This window comes from Bos javanicus, chromosome 2, assembly GCF_032452875.1.
Source record: "Bos javanicus breed banteng chromosome 2, ARS-OSU_banteng_1.0, whole genome shotgun sequence".
Taxonomy (NCBI): Eukaryota; Metazoa; Chordata; class Mammalia; order Artiodactyla; family Bovidae; genus Bos; species Bos javanicus.
In genome coordinates, this window is record NC_083869.1 from 28,196,943 (window position 1) to 28,218,900 (window position 21,958).

The following is a 21,958-nucleotide window of genomic DNA, read 5'->3' on the forward strand; positions in this document are numbered from 1 at the left end:
ATTAATTTGACAGGAGTATGAAGGATGGATAGAGTGAAAGCCAAGAAAGAGGGAATGCTCCTTTATCTGAATTAGTCTAATATATCCTCCTCTGCGACTGTTGTTAAAGCGCACTTTTACCTTGGGGTCTTCCGGGTGCTTTTACATAGGCCAGCTCTCATTCTCTTCATTCTCTGGGAAGATTGCAAGCTCGTTCAGGACTGGAAGCATGACCTACTGCTCACCTCGGAATTTAGGGCATCATGACGCCTGTCTGTGTGGTGAGGGGGCCACACAGTGCTTTCCCTCAGCTCGTGTCGTCTGTGAGGGGAGCTGAGGAAACTGCACCTGAGACGGGGAAGAAGCAGGTGAGGGTCTGGACTAGACAGTGAGCTCAGGTGAGTCCAGCCGGTCTCACTAGCTCACTGGCAGACCCTGCTCTGGGAAAGCCCAGAGGCTGGCCGCAGTAAACTTCTCTTTTCTCTCCCTGATTCTTCAGTTACTGGCCTTACGTTGTAGGTGTCCGTCATCTTACCACTACTGTGGCATTTTTAACATCTCACGAAGTACATTTTTCTTCCTGGGCTACACATTCATCTACCAAGGGTTGCACCGTTACCTTTTACGGCCCTTCTCCCTTCTGCTACATCTTTAGCTTTAACTGGAGTTTCTCTATGTCTGCATGGCGTCTTCTTTGGTCATTAAATCGTTTGTTGTTGTGTGCAGCAGCAGATAACAGTGACCTACCCCCCATCAGTAGTAGTGGAGCTGTAGGGAAATGGATGATTGGAGGAGTTTAAAAAGGGCATGGCCCAGAGGTCGTGGTAGGTGGATGATGATGGTGGGCACAAGCAGGTCTTGGAAGGTCATGCTAAGGATTTGGAATTTTGCTTTAAGAATAAAGGGATGGAAATGGAGGCTTTCAACAAGGGAATGACAAGATGAGGTTTCCAGGAAACAAGTTGACTGGATCCTCTGGAGCAATGAACTTGAACAAGAGACCAGTTAGGAGCACCTGCAAATTAAGGGGCTGGTAGAGCCTCAGGTTAAGGGTTGTGCACTGGAGAAGATGATATGTGATGTTGATTAAGTTCTAGATTTAGTCCAGATCTGTCAGACACCTGGTTTGGGACATATGCTTCACCCTTTCTAAGCCTCCTCCATTTCCTTGTCTGTCAAGTAATAGGGGATAAGAATCGTCCCTACTTCAAGGGTTGTTTTGACCATGGAATGAAGTAATGGTGTGAAGTACCAAGTATGTACCAGCAGATTGGAAATGCTGTTCATTATTTTCCCCATCTCACAGCTGAGCAAACAAAGTAGAGGCCAGACGAGTAGAGGGTGGATTTGAAGTCGGACTTCTTGCCACCATCCATGGTATTTTGTTATCCATGCCAGCTCGCCTCCTGGTGTGGAGAGAGTCTGTGTCTCTTCCTAAACCCGTGGGAGAGGACTTCAGTCCAGTGCCAGGAGTAGGAAAGAAGCTGAATGTTGCCCCCCAGTGATTCCCGGCCTGAAATGTTTGAAAGGTCCCCATCCTGCTCCTGATAAGGGGAGACACTCCAGGAGTGCCGGAGTGTGTGGCTGTCTCACAGCTTTGCCCTGACCTGGAATCTTGGGGAAGAGTAAGGAAGAAGAGGGCTGTCGGTGGTTATGAAAATCCCCTGTTGCTTAGGAGGGAGGGGCACCTCTGGATCCCGGGAAACTCTGTCCTTCCTTCCCTTACAGGGGCTCTGAGTGGTGTCACCCCAACTGTATCCTTCCCCCTCAGAGCTTGAGAAAATGGTTGGCTTTCAGCCTCACTCCAGAGCACCCTGTGGTGGAGGGCATGCAGTGCCAGTGCTTAGAGTTTATGATGCCCTTTGACAGCGAGCGGTCTTTGGACTGCTCAGCCTCTTGCTCAGATCCAATTCTTGGGGCTCATGTGTCCCTGAACAGTTGTTGGCATAGGCTGAGAGACATTACCATGCAGCTGAGGGATGCATATAGTCCTGAGCTGGCCTTTTAGTTTGGGAGTCCTCCAAGAGCAGTAAGTCTTTCAGGCTGTCTTGACATGGTAAATTAAGAGGTGCAGAAAAATGCTACCCCCTGTAAAATATATACTTCAGCTGTCCGGGCCTCCTGCACCTCCCTCACCAGGAGGGGTACGTGTTCACTCCCATCTGTCTTCACCACCCTGTTAGCCAGCTGCCTCAGTTAAAGTGTTCACTGTGTCCCTTGCAGATGAATTGAAAGAGCAAAAAGAAAACTCCTATACTTACCAACCTGTATCTTGGAACCCCTCGCAACCCCTCGCTTGGAATGGATGTGGAAAAATAATATTGAACAAAATTCAGCCCCAGTCCTACTTGAGCCTAACCAGCTGGTGCAGGTTTCCCCCTTTCAATGGGGAATATGTTTTTCAGCTGGCAGAGTCCCTGCATCTCCCTGTTTTTTGGTCGTTGTTTTTTTATATATACTTCCTGCCATACTCGTTTAAAAGTGCCTGCAATGGTGCTTTCAAATTGCTTCTGAGAGTATAAATTGATGCAACATAAATGAAGAGGAATTTGGCAGTATCGGTCAAATCAAATGTGAATGCATATATCCTTTGACCAAGCAATTTGCTTCCAGAAAATTTATTTTTATACTCACATATTTGCCAAGGGACCTAAGAACAAGGTTATTCATTGAACCATTGTTCATAATAGTGAAAGACTGGAAACAATCTACCCACAGAATGGGAACTGGTTAAAGAAGGATAGAGCAAACAATTGAATACTGTGTAGCTATAAACAAACAGAAAAGAATGAGAAAGCGCTCTGTGAAGCAATATGAAGAAATTCCAAGGTATATTATTAAGTTAAATAAAAGGCAAGAGGCAGAACAGTGGATATAGAATGCTATTGTCATCTCCCACTGTATTAAATAGGCTCGTGAGAACGCTGTGTAGTTGCTAGTGCATATGTAAAACATCTCATGAAGCATACACAGAAAGCCTATAGCATGATTGCCTCAGTGAGGGGGACCAGACGGATGAGCAAAAGGAGCTGAGAGGGCTAGATTTCACAGAATACCCACTGAACCTGCCTGTTGCTTAGTCACTCAGTTGTATCTGACTCCTTGCGACCCCATGGACGGTAGCCCACCAGGCTCCTCTATCCATGGAGTTCTCCAGGCAAGAATACTGAAGTGGTAGCCATTCCCTTCTCCAGGGCTCTTCCTGACCTGGGGATTGAACCCAGGTCTCCTTCATTGCAGGCAGATTCTTTACTGTCTGAGCCACCAGGGATGCCCATTCTATACCGTACTTTTTGATCTTTAAACCATGCTATCACCTATTTTAAAAAAGAAATTTCCTGCCCGAGCCCTGTAGGTATTTGCATTTGTGATGCAGAGGTGTTGTGCCTTAACCAATTTGAGTTTGTTCTTTGTTTTGTTTTGTTTTATTGTTTTTAGGATTGAAAGAGTTTTTAAGTTACCAGAGGTCACCTGGGTCTTGAAACTCTCAAGTTATTAACATTTGCCCTGGAAAGTTGCATATAGTTTCTGGCCTTAAATCATACCTATTTTCAGCTTCCCTGAAATTAGGAGTATCCTGTGCCATATCAATTAAAGTAAATGTACTTTCAATTAAAGGTGTTAAGTATGAGTCTGAAAAGATTAATTCTTTATAAAAGGATGACCTTCAGTAGTCAGATCCAATTAGGCATTTTTCCAACTATATTTCACCCTAATGGGAGATGTCTACTACACATACTCAATCACTGTGATCTTTTCAAAGGTGGGTATTTTTGGTTCAGAATTAAAGGAGAATGACTTGGCTAGGCAACCTCCATAACTTGAGCCACCATTGATGTGCACAGAGATTATGGATGTTGGATATTAACTTCGTGGGATTAATATTTAAAGAATCAGCATATGCATGATGATGTTTTGGTTACAGTTCTTATACCTCTCTTCCATGACCTTAGTAGTAATGTTAGTCACTCAGTTGTGTCCAACTCTTCTTGACCCCGTGGACCCCAGAGGAGCTCACCAGGCTCCTCTGTCCATGGAATTCTCCAGGCAAGAATACTGGAGTGGGTTGCCATTTCCTTCTGCAGGGGATCTTCCTGACCAAGGGATCAAGCCCAGGTCTCCTGCATTGCAGGCAGATTCTTTACCATCTGAGCTACAGGGAAGTCCATGACCTTAGTAGAACAAAATAACTTAAGACAATCTGATCAGAGGAAAGAGAGAAAGGAACGGTGGGATACCTTAGCATCAAACCTAATTGATTCTCATTTTCTCCTTCTGTCATTTCTTTATTACTTATACACCTTAAATACTGGCTTTCCTGGTGTTTCCCACCCCCCTCATTGAATTGTTTTAGTCCTAATTCAATCTTTGCTGATACATAACTCACAAGACCAAGGTTGTAAAGTAAGTGAATGCTTACTAATCTTCTCATGGTAATGTGCAAAATGTTGGGGACTACTTTGTTTTCTCTCAAAAAGTAAAGGGAATCAAACATTTCTATTTGCAGTAGGTATTTACAGTATAGAATTGTTGGTCCTCACTCTGCCACTCATTACCTTTGTAAACTTGGAAAAGCCATTGAATGTGCTCATCAGAAGTGGGAAACAAGTAATACCTACTTTGCATGTCTCAAAGATTGATTGTTGGGATCCAGTGAAATCTGTTATCACTATTTCTCAAAGTGTGGTCCTGTGATCCCTGGGAGGTCCTTGAGACCGTTCAAGGAGCTTATGAGGTGGAAACTATTTTTATAACAATATTAAGAAATTATAGGCCTTTTTCACTCTCATTCTTCCACATACGTATGGTGGAATTTCCAGTGGCTGGCGCCACAATATGTGATATTGCAGCAGATTGACTATGAAGGACAACATATACCAGCTACCTTAAGCCAGACAATAGAGAGGTTTACAAAAATAGAAAACAAGGCATTCACTGATTTGTTTTTCTTTTAGAAATTAAAATAATTGTTCATAAAAATTCTTTTACATTAACATGTGATATGCTAATTGTTTTCATGTAAATTAATAAATGTTTATTAATGAATTAGTTTTAATTTCCGATACACTAAATATTGATGGACATAATCAGCACAAACAAAAGCTCTTTAGGGGTCCTTGATACTTTTTAAGAATGTGAAGGGGTCCTAAGACCAAAACATGTGAGAACTGCCGATGGATATGAAAGCGCTGTGCAATGTGTGATGACACTGTCGTGTTAAGAAAATTTTGGCAACGTGCGCATAGTCCTGCCGCTGCAGGCACTGGTTGGTGCCCACTCCATCTTCAGGGCAGGTTTATTTAGTCTGGGGTCCAAAATCTCTGAACTATCTATATAATAGTTGCCTGCAATTTCACATGTTGATCATGTTTCTACTTTTTTTTTAGTGTGAACGTCCACAATTTTCACAGTGTTCAGATTCTCAGAAGGTCCTAAATGAAGCCCAGCTGTAGCAATTGCTAATTATCTGCTGGCCCCATTTTTGTCTCCCAGAGAAGTAATGATAAAATCATGGTGCAGGCACCAGAGAGGATATGCCGAGGTTCAAGGCTCCCATGTCGATACCGTGGGCTTGGGTATCTCTAGAGTTCTTGCCCCTTTTCCTCCCTGCTTGTGGGAGGTGTTAAAAGGGTTAGCTTCCCTAGGCACTAGGAGAAGCGCTTTCTGTCGGTCAGTATGATGCCTTTGCCATCTTTCTGAGCCTCCTTTCACCTGGTGTCATAGGGTGTGGTAGGACATAACCACCGTCAGTTTAGGGAACAAAGAAGGCTCGGAGACTGATGTCATCAAGATTCAGGCACTGTACTGAGTTACCCAAAGTTTTAGAGATTCAAACTGCAGTATTAGAAGATTTAATCAAACTGTCCTGGCATGGGAAGGAGAATGCTCATGGCTGGGTATTCAGACTGTCTCTGTCTCAGCCTTGGGCACCCTTGGCAACAGAGCAGAGTTGAGTGCATACAGAAATTACTATTTCATACGTCTTGTTGCAGTTTCTTAAAGTTTTTTTTTTTTAATTAACTTTAATTCTAGCAGCTGTTGAGAGTTACTCATAATATTTTAGTATTCTTAAGAGAATTTAAGACCATTCTAACTCACTGGCCCTTATCATATCTTGATATTATTATGAATGGAAAACTCATATATATATATATTAATATAGCAGTTGTGTACATTTCAATCCCAAACTTCCCAACTACCATTCCTGCATGGTTATCATAAGTTTGTTCTCTATTAATCTGTTTCTGGGAAACTCATATCTTAGATATTTACTTGTTCCATATTTCTTTAGTGTCATTTAGCTTTTTGGTTGCATGTACATATATGTGTCTGTTTTACTTTTATGTAGTCATTTAAAATTGTTCTCGAATTTTGTATATTCAGTGGGCAATTTTGCAACATTCACAGGTCCTGTCTATTTAGATAAAATTTTTAAAAGGAAACTACACACCTTATTCCAGCTGTTTGTTGGATGGTTTAGTGTATAGTGCTGTCATGAAATTACCTCTAAGACTATCCCCTTTGTTTCACTTTTAAAAATAATTTGATAAAATGGTATTTTCCAAGGAAAATATGAAAACTGTATTGAATATTATTTTGCTAGACTAAAAGCTCCTGAAAATTTTAATTATAGAATTAAATTTAAGGTTACTGATCTAGTGTAGATTTTATAAAAGGAACATTTATTTTTAGAATTTTGTGATATAATCATGTTTGTATAAGGTAAATTCAATCAATTCAACAAAGACTTTCCTTTGTTATTGTCACAACTGCCTCTTCTAGTTAAAGAAGTATTAGAGGTAACCCTAAAACTGTTAAATGCTATCTGTGTGTCAGTAGCATCTTATAAAAATTGCAATACATTTATTTTGGGTAAACTCTGCTTCATTAGAGTTTAATATGCTATATGTTATGTATTTCAGAAACTCCAGGAAGGAACTTAATGACATACGATTTGAGTTTACTCCAGGAAGAGGTAAGTTTCAATTGAAATTATTATTTTATTGCTACAGAGAGCATTTCAGAAATTGATTATAAGCATGTGGTTATAATTTGGTATTCAAAAATGCATTCTCTAACAATAGAGGAGGGAAGGAAGGAAGGAAGGAAGGATGTGTAGTAATTGCAGAGAATCCAAACCAAACCTACTACTGATTGTATGAATTCTAATGACACGTGCTGCACAGAATACACACACTTATAAATTAAATCTATTAGCTCAAGCGTGAAAAGAAGTGCTGGCATGATGATGCAGGGCCTAAAGGACATTATGATGGGTGTGATGAGATGCACATAGCAGTCCTAATTATGGTTGAGCAACAAACCATGACATCAGACCAAAAGGTAGCATACTTGGCCTCTCTGTTGTCCGTTCTGATTATACAAAGCCTGTGTTGAGCAGTGTCTGGGCTGCTGCTTGCTACAGGCACCACTAGGAGGCTTGGTAGGAACAATGCCAGTCTGGCAGCAGAATGTAATTTTAGTATTTTGAGTAGTTACTAAAATAGCGTCAGGGCTAGACTGGTTGCTCTTTTAGTGCTGGGATGCATGGAAGTCATCGAACCATGTCCTGTTTCTAGGTGTCTCTAGCACCTGGCAAGCACCTGGTACGCAGGAGAATCCCAAGTCATTTTGGTTAACTAATGGATTCAGGCTTTAGAGATCACAACAGTAGTTGTTAAACAAAATTGCTATTTCCACTCTTTAGTTCATAACCAGAACAGTCTAAAGAAGTGAAAATCAGGTGCTAATGCTATGACTGTACTGTCCTTGACCTCTGGTTTCAGACTTTTACATGAAAATAGCCTTGATATTTCATTAATCTCATACATTTGAACATATAACACGCTGTAATTATTTTATGTATTAGAACGCCATGTCAAATTTGACTTGATTAAATAAGTTGAAATTCTATGTGCTAAAATTTTGAAAACCTGAAACTTTCCTGACTTGATAGCTGGTCAGTCAGTTAATGGCTTGATCTCCTTGCTGTTACCACCTGTAAGAGGACACAAACTCAAATGCTTACAGGAGCCAAAGTGAATTGTGGGAACCAGAGAGTTCTAAGTACATTCCAGTTCATTCCAGTTGAACAAACCCTGCCCACCAAACAAAATATGTTCCTGGGCCATAGGTGGTTATGGACTCAGTGGCCCTGATCTCTAGTCTCCTGTAAGCACAAAGATTTCAAGATTTCCAGAGGACCTCCCTGGTGGTCCGGTGGTTAAGACTCTGTGCTTCCAGTGCAGAAGACACAAGTTCAGTTCCTGGTTGGGGAACTAAGATCCCTGCATGCTGTGCTGTGTAGTCAAAATAATTATCATCATCATCATGATTTCTAATGTATTTGAATTCAACATATCTTTTTACAAAAAAACATAGTAGGTTTCCTAACTGATCTTTCTTTCTGGGGGCAATCTTTGACAGCTTAGAGTCAGTCTGTGAAATTGAACTGTTGCCGGTTGCTGTTATCTAAAAGCTATTTCGTCATAAAAATGTTGACTAGCCAATTCTGTGATAAAATCTAACAATTATATAATAAGAGTTTCAAGTATAGTAAATAGAAAGAACAGATTCTTATTTTAACAGTATTTTTTTTCGTCTGATTGTTTAAGATTGACAGTGGCAATAAAAATCAATTTTTTTCAAAGGAAACAAAGAAATGAATTTCTGAGTTGAGGATTGCTGGGGATAAGACAGCCCTATCTGCATGACCTGGCCCTTTGTGCTGGCTTTGGCAGCCTCGTTTGCCACGGTTAGATTCAGTCTCTGCTTTTGTTGCCCAGACAGAGACCACAGTGCTGACTTCCCGATGATAGCTGGCCCTCCCTGGGCAGTGAGCACAGCCTGTTATTAATAGTTTCAGAAACACCACAGTTGAATCACTGTACTTGTGTGATTACTGATGCTGTCAAGCATTTCAGATGTTGTTTGCACTCCATCTGTGCATGCATACCACATGTACTATGTCTCTGCTATATACACACATAAATACACATGGCATTGAATATATATATTGAATATATAAAGTGAACATATCAAATATTCTGCCCTCATTTGAGGGCAAACCCTTTGTGTTTATTATGTTGCTGTAATGGTCTAGAAAGCAGAGCATACATGATCATTTATGATTGTTTATGCATCAGGACTGTTAGCTTAATGAAAAATAAGTTATCAGTTACCTCAAGTTTTTGTTCTAAACTGTTACTGACATATTACTTAACACGCATGAAAAATAACTGCTAAATGGCACACACACACAAACCAGGAACATTTCCATTTTTGACCAACGAGCACCACCCATGTGCTATTTTGATATGACTCATTTGGTACCCAACAGTCCTGAAAATAGTCAGAGATGCCGCACACTTTAATGATTTGGGAACGTTCTTTGCTTCAGTACTGCTTTAGTGCTAGCCCTTAATGTGGCTTTGTTTGATTATTCCATTCTCATCTGACTTCTTTGATTATAGCTCCTTACTGAAGTGTAAGATCTGATTGGTAACTTTAGAGATGGTGGTATCACATCCAGTTGCTTTAACAGATAGTAGCATGTAACCACTGCCTACTGTATGCCTGGTGTCTATGAGGCAGGCACTTTAATTCAATATGCTGCTTTTCCTGAAGTTTCTAGTGGCTTCCAGGAAGATGGAGATTGAGGCTGAATATTCTAGCTGACTTTATAAAGCACATCATATTCAGACTAGAGCCTTTTGTTATGCTGTCCTAGGTTCATGCTGTGGGCTTCCCTGGTGATAGAATAAATATTGCTGGCTTTCCAGCAATAAAGAGTCTGCCTGCCAATGTAGGAGCCATGGGTTTGATCCCTGGGTCAGGAAGATCCCGTGGAGAAGGAAATGGCAACCCACTCCAGTATTCTTGCCAGGAAATCACATGGACAAGGGAGCCTGGCAGGCTACAGTCCATAGGATAGCAAAGAGTCGGATACAACTTAGCAACTAAACAACATCAAGGTTCATGCTTTGAGATCGTTTTATCTCTGAGAGAATTTTGTAAGGTGTTTCTTGTACTTCTAATAGTGAGGACAAGGTCCAAGATAAGCCCACCTTAAATGGAATTTCATTTTTTAGTAAGATTCCCGTGTTTTTCTTTTCCATTTCCTTCTTTGATTTCATTTCATCGGATGAGTAAAGTGATAGAATACCACAGTTTCTCTGAAAGTACAAAGAATATACATCAACTCTCAAAGTCTTGTTGGCAGTTTGGAAAATTGAGCCATGTATGAGAGAGAGAAAGAAGGTGCATTTCAAATGGTCTCTGGTTGCCTCGTTATCATCACAGTTACCATGTGCTGAGTAATTACTATGAGTCAGACACCAGGCTAAACATATTAAAGCCCGCTATGAAAGGTAATTGTACCTTCAGCTACGTGCTCATGTTGAGTATGAGTACACACTTAAACACACAACACACACTAAGCCCACTTACATAGTCATCATATTTGAAACCCATTTTGTGATGAAGGCAGCCTTTGGCATAGCAAACTGTAGTTCAGCTTAGGTGGTTACTTGATTCAGGAGTTGTACTTTCCCAGTTTCTTCTTATCTAACTCTAGTACTGTGTATTTGTAATAATATCAGGCTGCCATGGAGAGCATGCAATCTCCCTTGTGAAAACATCAAGGTTCATAATGGTTCTTTGAGCACGTGGCAATTTATCAGTTTCCCTTTACAAAGTCTTCAAACAGACTTCTCACTATTGTCATGTTCACGATAACCTCTCAATTAAGTAATTTCTGTTATATTCACTTGCTACAGCCTGTTCAATCTCATCTTTATGAGATTGCTAACGCCTGTCAATTATCATTGAGAGGCTACATTCTTTTATTCAACCACATTTTCTAAGAGAATGAGTCTTTTGCTATCGAATGATCAATGTCATGTTAAAGGATTTTCTTAATAGCATTCATTTAAATAGCTCATCTTAATAGTCCAACAAGCTCACAGGCTGTTTGTACCAAACATAAGGTTGTATCAAATGCTACCTCTTCAACCTTTGCCATAAATTATAACTCAGTAGCTACTAATGATAGGAAAGGATTGATGGTGGCTGGAATTAACCTTGGCAAGAAAGAAACGCATTGTCATAGGGACCAGTTATGAGCTAACTTCTAGAGGTGCATTTGAGGACTAATTCAGGTAGTAGACAAAAGGCAAAAATTTCTTGGCTCACCAAAAATGAAGCAGTGATTTTGTAGAACCTCTTTTGAACAAAGACAGGATGCAAATTGTATGTGGCAAATGTATTTCACATTGCTTCTGATTTTTCCTCCTGATAGAACCTGAATTGTTGAAATACACATGAATGATTTTTCTAAATGAAAAGTATATATATTTTACATTGTACTAGATTGTTAATTTTTATTGTGTGGTTTCTGATCCACCTTCATTTCACATTTGGGCAGATACTGCAGACGGCGTTTCTCAGGAGCTCTTCTCTGCTGGCTTGGTTGATGGGCATGATGTAGTTATAGGTGAGTCATTTTTTAATGCATGTAGTGTCATGCATTTTGTTTATATATCAAATGGAACTGCACTTAGAAACAAAAGTTTTCAGAAGGGAATAATTTATTCTGTGAATTTCTGAAAATTTCTTCAATTCCTATCTTTTATGTGAAAGAAGTATATTTAAGAGTCATATTTAATTTTCTGTTCCAAAGGCACTTAATATAATTCTGTCCCATTTGTCCAGACATGATTTATCCAATGCAAAACCTCACTTACTGGAGATAAACCAAAGAACCTAGAAAACCGAAAAGTCCATGACCTAGCAAGCCCAAGATACTGTAAATTCCATACACAGAAGTGTGGAAACTTCTGAGGTCCTTTCTCTGAGTTTCTCTATTCTTTGTTTGGACACAGTTCTAATAAACTTAGGTGGTGGACTTCCTAGCTCTTAGAAAAATTCATTCATTATGAAGTTTCAAGGTTGGATGAAACTTAACCATCATTCAGTCCAGTTCTTTCATTGTGTGAATAAGGAAACAAATTCCTAAAGTGATTCAGTGGTTTGTCGAGGGCCTGCAGCTGGGCTATGGCAGAACCACCACACTTTGAGACTGTGGCTTTTTCTACTACTGCTACTTTTTAGAATCAAGAAAAAGCTGTGTGAAAATTGGGGAGCCTGCTAGCTACAGACACACTAATAGGAGCAAGAAATGACTGCTGGCCTCCTGCCAAGGCAGGGAAGGCAGAAAAGCTGTAAGAGGCAGACGGTGTCATCTAAGAAAAAGTGTAGCCTGCATCTACCTGGGGTGAGGGTGAAGGGATCCATATTCTGCAACAAATTCTGAATTTATGAAGATCTTATAATGTAGCTTATTATTGCATATTTATAATGATGACCCTAAGTAATTGAGATGAGTTAATATTTTAACAGTGTTAATTATGACATTATATTCATTATATTTTTAATTATATAATTATAATACTATAATAGTATTATGATAAAACTTTCTTTAAAGTCAAATCAAAACCAGTTCTTGAAATGACTTGGGCCCCTTAAGTGATAGGTTTTAACTTAAAGAAAAATCACTTTATTTTTTTAAGTATGAAATGCTTTATACTTTGCTTCACTTTGCTATACAGCTAGAAACTAACGCAGCATTGGAAAGCAACTATACTTTGATAAAAGCTAATTCCAAAAAATCACTTACTTAAAATAATTTCTTCCTCAGTAATGCTGGAGTGTGTCACTAAGTTGGAGCTTGAGGTAGATACACTTACCCATCAGAATAATTTGTTCCTAGAATCTCTGTAATTTACATCATTACAAAATGAGTTGTTTTATGTAAAAAAGAGTCATAGGGATTTTAGTGAGATGTTGAAATTCTGACTAGAGAATCAGTATCTAAGTTACTGTTATACAAGTATTCATAAATGTAAAGATACAAAGTTATCTTTGTAATTAGAAAAAAGTAAGCTCTTATTCCTCTTAATTATACAGGAAGTGTACACATTGATTTTGCAAAGAAGCTGTTTTTAAAAAATATTTATTTGGCTACATCAGGTCTCAGTTGCATCACTTGATGTCTTCCTTGCATCATGCAGGGTCTTTCTTTGTGGTGCAGAGATTCTCTAGTTGCGTTGTGCCGGCTTCAGAAATTGCAGTACCCAGGCTCTCCAGTTGGGGTGCACAGACCCTGGAGCACGCAGGCTCTGTAGATAGAGCATGGGCTTAGTTGCTCCGTGGCATATGGGATCTTAATTGTCAGACCAGGACCAAATCCGCATCCTCTGCATTGCCAGGTGGATTCTTAATCACGAGACCATCAAGGAAGTCCCCACAAGGAAACTCTGACTCCTCTGCCAAGTGGTGTATATGATTATATAGACATATTTTAAAGAAGATATATACGTGCACACATACATAGAGGGGTGTGTGTGTGTATTTTCTCATATATTCTGTCTTTCATACACTTTAAAGCCTTGTGAGGTCCCATGGCTAGCTGAGTTCTTTAGTTTCTGATCAAATGTGAGGGGGAGCTGAGCAATAAGGTCAGTTCAACTTTGGCATTTATTGTAAATTCCATATCAGAATTCTTCATGTTAATCATTCTTTGATAAAGGTAGATTTTTCTCATTTGAAAAAATGAGCACACACCTTTGTGTTTTAGTTCACACTAAAGAATTAAGAGAAAAATTAATGGCTAGATCAAGATACCCTGTAAAGAATATCTTCCTTAAAGAGAGCTATAGTCCATATACAAAGCAGGCAGAATTAAAAATTAATTAACAGATAAAAATTAATCAAGACACCTGCTAGTATCTATTTGACAAAAAGTCGAGGAGCACATAGTCCTTTTATTTAACATGATCTTGGCAGGTGGATGGCTCAGATGGTAAAGAATCTGCCTGCAATGCAGGAGATGTGGGTTCAATCCTTGGGTCGGGAAGATCCCATGGAGAAGGAAATGGCAACCCACTCCAGTGTTCCTGCCTGGAAAATTCCATGAACAGAGGAGCCTGGAGAGCTACAGTCCATGGGGTCACAAAGAGTCGGATACCGCTGAGCAGCTAACACTTTCACTTTCACTTGGTAGGTGGCAGGTAGTGTGGAGAATAAAAGAGATCCATGGGAGGTATTAAGTCACATCTTTATTTAAGCATGATCTTGCTTCAGATCTACAGTCAAATTTAGTGTACTTCTTTTGTTTTGTTTTGTTTTTTTGCCCCAGGCTCAGCTGAATCTAAACCAGAGGATTTTTGGTCATTGAGTTTTTTTTAAAAAGTGGAAATTAAGGCATAATGCATGTCCAGCTTATTGAGTGTGGTTTAAATATATAACCAGAAAGCTTCTACTTTTTGATGCTTTATGTATTCTTCCCCCAGTTTTTCATTTTGCCTTTTCCCCTTCTTGGAACTGGAGTGTGGAGTGTTGGAGTGAGACTCAGGGGTGTGCAGTTGTTCCTCGTCTAGTAGCACTGAACATCCCTCACAGGGACAGCACACCTAAGGGTGACAATGTCTACGTTTTTCATTTGATCATTGTATCAATTATACAAGGTAGAGAGGACTTGCTGCTTTCAATAAGTATTTTATGAACAAAAGAGGGAGGTCAAAAGAAGTTTCTGGGATACTGTAACTTATCATGGTCCTTGAACTTGGATCCTGTGACTCCAAGCCTAGAGCCTAAGCTTGAATCTGACCCTGTGTATACAGTTAATCCAACATCTTTAGCCTTGAAGAATGGATCCAGATAACTTTAAGTGGTTTCTGTGTCTCTGGAAAAAAATAACTTGCCCTTATTTGTTTTTCTTGTATGAGTAGATGGTTTATGTTTTAAATGTTGATTATTTGATGAGCAGATGATATGTGTTTAAGTCTGTCCCCTATCTCAGCCGTTCTGTGTTCCTTCTGGCATAATTTTCTTCCCTTTCTACTGATTTGTCCCACCAGCACACGAACATATCTTTATGTCTCCCATTTTAAAGCTTTTTTACTCCACCTCCCATTTCAGCTGTTTCTCTTCATCCCCTTACAATTAAACTTCTCAAAAGAATTGCTGCTGACTTCACTTCTTTTTCTACCACTGTCTCTTGAAACCACTCCAGTCAGACTTGTGACTTCCTCACTCCACTCAGACTAGTTCAGAGCCGTATCTGGGGAAAGCATACACCTAGCAGATGAAATGGGAAATGCAAAGGTAGATATGGCTGGAGTGGAGTGAACAAGATGGAGGAAGAGAAAATCCATGGACTGTGAATGACCACCTGACAGGTTCCTAAATCCAGTGGCTAATTCTCAGTGATCTGTCAGCAGGATTGGGCAGAGTGGACAATGCCCTCCACCATGATAAGTGGTTTCATTTGATGTTTAAGACTCTTTTCTCTCTTGGTCTTCTCACCTTATTTGTGTTTTCTTCTTAGTCTTTTATGTTCATTCCTTTTCATCTCTCTGACCTATGAATATTGACATGTCCATAGGCTCGTTCACTGTATTTCTTCACTTTTCTCTAATCACTCACATCCTTGATGATGTCATCTAGTTTATGATATTAACGTCTCCCACTCTCAAACTCCCACATTTCTGTCTCTAGCCCAGATGTGTCCTTTGAATTCCAGACTCATATTCATCTCTCTCTGTGGCATCTTGACACAGAAGGCTCATCACCATCCCAGATTTAATTAACATCTCCAAAAACATGCCCCTGTGGTTTCCTCTCAGTCTGCAACCCGCAGAGGCCTTGCCCCCTAGGTAGGTGTCAGCCCCATCTTTTTAGATGGAGACAAAAACCAGAGTTGTCTTTTCCTTTTCATTTTCTCATTCTCAATATCCAGCCTGTCTAAATGACTCAAGATCCAGCCGTTATTTACCATCTCACCTCCCATCCTATTTCAGACTCTTTTCATCTCTCAGTTGAATTACTGTATTCATCTCTTCACTGGTCTCCCTGCTTCTGACTTTGCCTCCTTTCAGCATGTTCTCATCACAGCAGCCAGAGAGATCCATGTAAAAAGTAAGTCAGATACAAAAGGCCACACACATTATGATTCCATATATATGAAATGACTACAGTATGCAAATCCATAGAGAAAGTAGATCGTGGTTGCCAGAGCTGGAGAGGGGCATGGGAAAGGGGAGTGACTGCTTAGGGGTCAAGGGCTTCTTTTTGCAGTGATGAAAATGTTTTGGAGTTAGAAGTGGTTGCACAACCTTGTGACTATACTAAAAACCACTGAATTGTGCCCTTTCAAAGGGTGAGTTTTATGATATGTGAATTACATCTCAATAAAAAAAATGTAAGCCATATCACATTAATGCTTTAAATAAAACTCTGTAATAGCTTTCCATCCCATATCTCAACGGCTTACAATCCTCTGTATGATCTGTCCCCTGTCATTTCTCAGACGTCTTCCCTCTCTGTGACTGCCCCTCCTCCCCGTTTCACCCCAGCCACGCTGGCTTTTGTACTTGCTCTGCCCTCGGCCAGGATGCTCATTCCCCAGGTTCACCTGGGTATCTCCCAGTGCTTAAATGCTGCCTCTCAAAGGGGCCTTCCCTGACCGGCCTATTTAGAATTCCAACCTGTCCCCAACTCTCTACCCCCATCCTTAAAGTACTTTTCCTAATCTCTCCCCATCTAATTGGCTGTATTTCATTTATTTATTTATTTTTAACTATATAGGATCTTCCCTTGAGCATAAGTTTTTTGAAGGCCAGGATTTTTGTTTTATTAAATGCTATGTTTCCAGTTCCCCAAACTCTACATTTATATAGTTAACCGCTAGAGATAAACATATACCACCTTGAAATATACAAATATCTCATAACACTTTCTAAAGAAGGCTATATGGGATTCTACTATTTTAAGAATCTTACTTTCAAGAGTACAGAAATCAAGTAGCATTTTACAAATATGAAATATAGTCCCTTGACAAAAAGGTTGTACTAAAATATAGTCCAGTTCAATGTAGAACATTGGCATATAGAGGTTTGAGTGATATTTTGAATGTGTATTTTTTTCAGTTTCCATAATATAAAACAGCTAACATTTAAATAGTTTTTAAAATAATCTTTTTTCCCTATCAGAATTTCCTCTTGAATCAGAGTAAATGCTTAGGGCAATATAAAAATCTGAATAAAAGCAATAGTGTATGTTATGGAGCAGTGAATGTTATGACTTTTACTATAATGTAGTGAACATAATGTTACAAAAAAATCTTCAGTACCCAGCTTCAGGGTAATCTGTCTTTAGTGTACGAACCATCACAAAGCAGAATTTAGACTGAGGGACCAGTGTAGTGACAGAGAGTGATTGCTGTCACGCAGAAGCAGAGCAAAACTTAAATGCAGTGTTTATGGTCTGAAATCATGAATTCACTTCAGTTGGGCTTCAGTGCAGCACTACCTTAGGCAGGAAACAAAGTACGCTTAGACTTGGTGTACATCAGAGCTGAGATTGACAAGGCTTTGGGTGGATGTTGGTTTAAAAATATGAGTTAACTTTGCAAGATGCAAGACAAGATGCGTGTATGAATTTGCTTCTCTTTCCTGACTGGCATGGCTGACAAGTGGAAATAAACCAGATCTCAGTACCCAACACAGTTGTTTCAAAGATGGACCTCCAGTGAGACAGCTGAGAAGGTCGCTTCCTTAGCCTCCTGGCTCAGAAATGGTCCACTGGAAGTTTTGTCAGCAACAGAAGCAAAGGGGAGAAAACACATAAACAAACTCATATGTACCAAAGACAGCAAAAGTTCTGAATCCTCTTCAGGTCTTGTGATACATGGTATTTTTGAGTCTTTCTTGGATAAGTGTTAGGACCTCAGCAATAGAAGGAACACTGATGCGTACGTTCAGCTGGCCAGTTAACCTTTGCTGCCCAGCCACTCCTGCTCCTGACGTTTGATCTGCAAGGCCTGATGTAGCATCCAGGGTGTGACAGTGAGTGAAGCGCTTGGCAGCTGCCTTTTGGGAAAGTGCCCACTGACAGCTCTTTGCTGGGTTTTTAATACCACCGTTTCCTCGCTTTGTAACAATATATGTCTATTTTTTTTTTCCGCTTTAAGTGGGGTTGAGAACCAGATGTTGGCATTTCTGTTTCCTGAGAAGGGAGATGTGTTTCTGCATTTATTTATACAATTTTCCTTTGAGAGATTTTGAGCCTAGCTGACTAGTTAGGACTCAGTGGAAGCTAATATTAGCTATATACATTCTCATAAGGTCTCTCAGTGCACTTTTGGACATTCTGTGCATGTCCTTGGCATGCTCTTTTGCTGCACATGGAGAATCCTGTTCAAAACCTGTCTGCCTTACCGTGTGTAAAATAGATAGCTAATGGGAAGCTGCTGTATAACACGGGAGCCCAGCCTGGCACTCTGTGACCACCTGGATGGATGGGATATGGGGGTTGCTCAAGAGGGAGGGGATGTGCACACACATACATGCAACATTGTAAAGCAGTTATCTTCCAATTAAAAAGAAAAGACTTCCCCAAAAACCTGTCTGCCCTTTAAGAGTCACTGTGAATGCCACCTCCACGAAGCCTTCTCTGATGCTCACCTCCTCCCTAATGAAATCTGAAAGACAGCTTTTCCTCGCCAGAAACCCCAGAGAATGGTTTTTACCTTTAACGACACGTCTTTCATCCTACTGTACTCCCAGAGCCTACTTTCTCTTTGTGTGGAGGTTGAGTGCACCTTTACAGCAATGCCTGTTTTTCTGGGGGTGGGGGTGGGGGTGGTTGTTTTTTTTTTTTTTAATCTCTACTATGCTTGCCACACATAGGCATTTAAATATACTTCTGTATAAATCAATACATTTAATTCCATTTGGGAAATTTAACACTGAAGTTGTTCATGAATTGATGACCTGGGCAATATAAATATTATGGCACCCTCTCAAAACTGAAGAATAATTCACCATGATTGATTTTTTAAATTTAGTTTTTTAAAAATTTTTGTTTTTTAACACCAAAAACATTTTGTATTGGGGTATAGCTGATGAAGGGACTCAGTCATACATATAACATGTATCCATTCTTCCCCAAAGTCTGCTCCCATCCAGGCTGGCACATACCATTGAGCAGAATTCATGTCCTCTATGATAGGTTTTTGTTGGTTATCCATTTTAGAAATCACAGTGTGTACATGACCTTCCCAAAGTCCTTAACTATCCCTTTCCCACTGGCAACCATGAGTTCATTTTCTAAGTCTGTGAGTCTCAGTTTCATAAGTTTATTTGTATTATTTCTTTTTAGATTCCACATATAAGGGATGTCATGTGATGTTTCTCCTCTGTCTGACTGACTTCACTCAGTATGACATTCCAGGTCCATCCATGTTGCTGCAAATGGCCTTATTTCATTCTTTTTAATGGCTGAGTAATATTCCATTGTGTGTATATCTCTGTGTGTGTTTACAATAGTCAAGACATGGAAACAACCTAAATGTCCATCAACAGAGGAATGGATAAAGATGTCGTGTATGTATATATATATATATATACACATACACACACACACACACACACACACACTATTGTAAACAGTGCTGCTGTGAACATTGGGTTGCATGTATCTTTTGGGGCCCTGTTTTTTTCTGGATATAAACCCAGGAGTGGGATTGCAGGGTCATATGGTAGCTCTATTTTTAGTTTTTTAAGGAACCTCCATACTGTTCTCCATAGTGGGTGCATCAATTTACATTCTCACCAACAGTATAGGAGGGTTCCCTTCTCTCCACATCCTCTCCAGCGTTTGTTGTTTGTAGATATTTTGATGCTAGCCATTCTGACCAGTATGAGGTAATATTTCATTGTAGCTTTGATTTGCATTTATCTAATAACTAGTGATGTTAAACATCTTTTCATGTGACTATTGGCTATCTGTGTGTCCTCTTTAGAGAAATGTCTCTTCAGGTCTTTGGCCCATTTTTTGAGTGGGTTGTTTGTTTTGAAACTATCAAGGGTCATAGTTCAGTTCAGTTCAGTTGCTCAGTCCTGGCCCAGTCTTTGCGACCCCATGAATCGCAGCACGCCCGGCCTCCCTGTCCATCACCAACTCCCAGAGTTCACCCAAACTCATGTGCATCAAGTCGGTGATGCCATCAAGCCATCTCATCCTCTGTCATCCCCTTCTCTTCCTGCCCTCAATCCCTCCCAGCATCAAGGTCTTTTCAAATGAGTCAACTCTTCGCACGCGGTGGCCAAAATATTGGAGTTTCAGCTTTAGCATCATTCCTTCCAAAGAACACCCAGGACTGATCTCCTTTAGGATGGACTGGTTGGATCTCCTTGCAGTCCAAGGGACTCTCAAGAGTCTTCTCCAACACCACAGTTCAAAAGCATCAGTTCTTTAGCGCTTGGCTTTCTTCACACTCCAACTTTCACATCCATACATGACCACTGGAAAAACCATAGCCTTAACTAGACGGACCTTTGTTGGCAAAGTAATCTCTGCTTTTGAATATGCTATCTAGGTTGGTCATAACTTTCCTTCCATGGAGTAAGAGTCTTTTAATTTCATGGCTGCAATCACCATCTGCAGTGATTTTGGAGCCCCCAAAAATAAAGCCAGCCACTGTTTCCACTGTTTCCCCATCTATCTCCCATGAAGTGATGGGACCAGATGCCATGATCTTAGTTTTCTGAATTTTGAGCTGTAAGCCAACTTTTTCACTCTCCTCTTTCACTTTCATCAAGAGGCTTTTTAGTTCCTCTTCACTTTCTGCCATAAGGGTGGTGTCATCTGCATATCTGAGGTGATTGATATTTCTCCCTGCAATCTTGGTTCCAGCTTGTGCTTCTTCCAGCCCAGCGTTTCTCATGATGTACTCTGCATATAAGTTAATAAGCAGGGTGACAATATACAGCCTTGACATTCTCCTTTTCCTATTTGAAAACAATCTGTTGTTCCATGTCCAGTTCTAACTGTTGCTTCCTGACCTGCATATAGGTTTCTCAAGAGACAGGTCAGGTGGTCTGGTATTCCCATCTCTTTCAGAATTTTCCACAGTTTATTGTGATCCACACAGTCAAAGGCTTTGGCATAGTAAACAAAGCAGAAATAGATGTTTCTCTGGAACTCTCTTGCTTTTTCCATGATCCAGTGGATGTTGGCAGTTTCATCTCTGGCTCCTCTGCCTGTTCTAAAACCAGCTTGAACATCTGGAAGTTCACGGTTCATGTATTGCTGAAGCCTGGCTTGGAGAATTTTGAGCATTACTTTACTAGCGTGTGAGATTAGTGCAATTGTGCAGTTTGAACATTCTTTGGCATTGCCTTTCTTTGGGATTGGAATGAAAACTGACCTTTTCCAGTCCTGTGGCCACTGCTGAGTTTTCCAAATTTGCTGGCAGTTGAGTGCAGCACTTTCACAGCATCATCTTTTAGGATTTGACATAGCTCAACTGGAATTCCATCACCTCCACTAGCTTTGTTTGTAGTGATGCTTTCTAAGGCCCACTTGACTTCACATTCCAGGGTGTCTGGCTCTAGGTGAGTGATCACACCTTAAGGGTCATAAGCTGTTTGTAAATTTTGGAGTAGATAAATCCCTTAACAGTTACATCATTTGCAAATATTTTCTCCTAATCTGTGGGCTGTCTTTTCGTTTTGTTTATTTTTTCCTTTGTTGTGCAAAAGCTTTTGAGTTTAAGTAGGTCCCATTTGCTTATTTTTGCTTTTTCCATTATTCTGGGAGATGGATTAAAAAAGATGTTGTAATTTATGTCAGAGAGTGTTCTGCCTATGTTTTCCTCTAAGAGTTTTATAGTGTCTGGTCTAACATTTAGGTCTTCAACCCATTTTGACCTGATTTTTGTGTATGGAGTTAGGGAATGATCTAATTTCATTTTTTTACATGTGGCTGTCCAGATTTCCCAGCACCATTTGTTGAAGAGATGGTCTTTCCAACATTGTATAGTCTTACCTCCTTTGTCATAGATTAATGGACTATAAGTGCATGGTCTTATTTTGGGTTTTCTATCCTATTCCATTGGTTTATATTTCAATTTTTG

General features: G+C 40.0%; 1 protein-coding gene across 3 annotated transcripts in view; it reads left to right on the plus strand.

Moving 5' to 3' along the window:
- The window catches only part of STK39 (serine/threonine kinase 39), a 319,217-nt gene that overhangs the window by 246,363 nt on the left and 50,896 nt on the right, over nt 1-21,958 (plus strand). For 2 of the 3 annotated variants that reach the window (XM_061436130.1, XM_061436142.1), the window contains 2 exons: nt 6,903-6,955; nt 11,405-11,473. In XM_061436130.1, the coding sequence (XP_061292114.1) occupies nt 6,903-6,955; nt 11,405-11,473 (122 nt within the window). Of the gene's footprint in view, nt 1-6,902; nt 6,956-11,404; nt 11,474-15,839; nt 15,958-21,958 lie in introns of all 3 variants that reach the window. The other variant, XR_009740264.1, reaches the window with a different exon arrangement.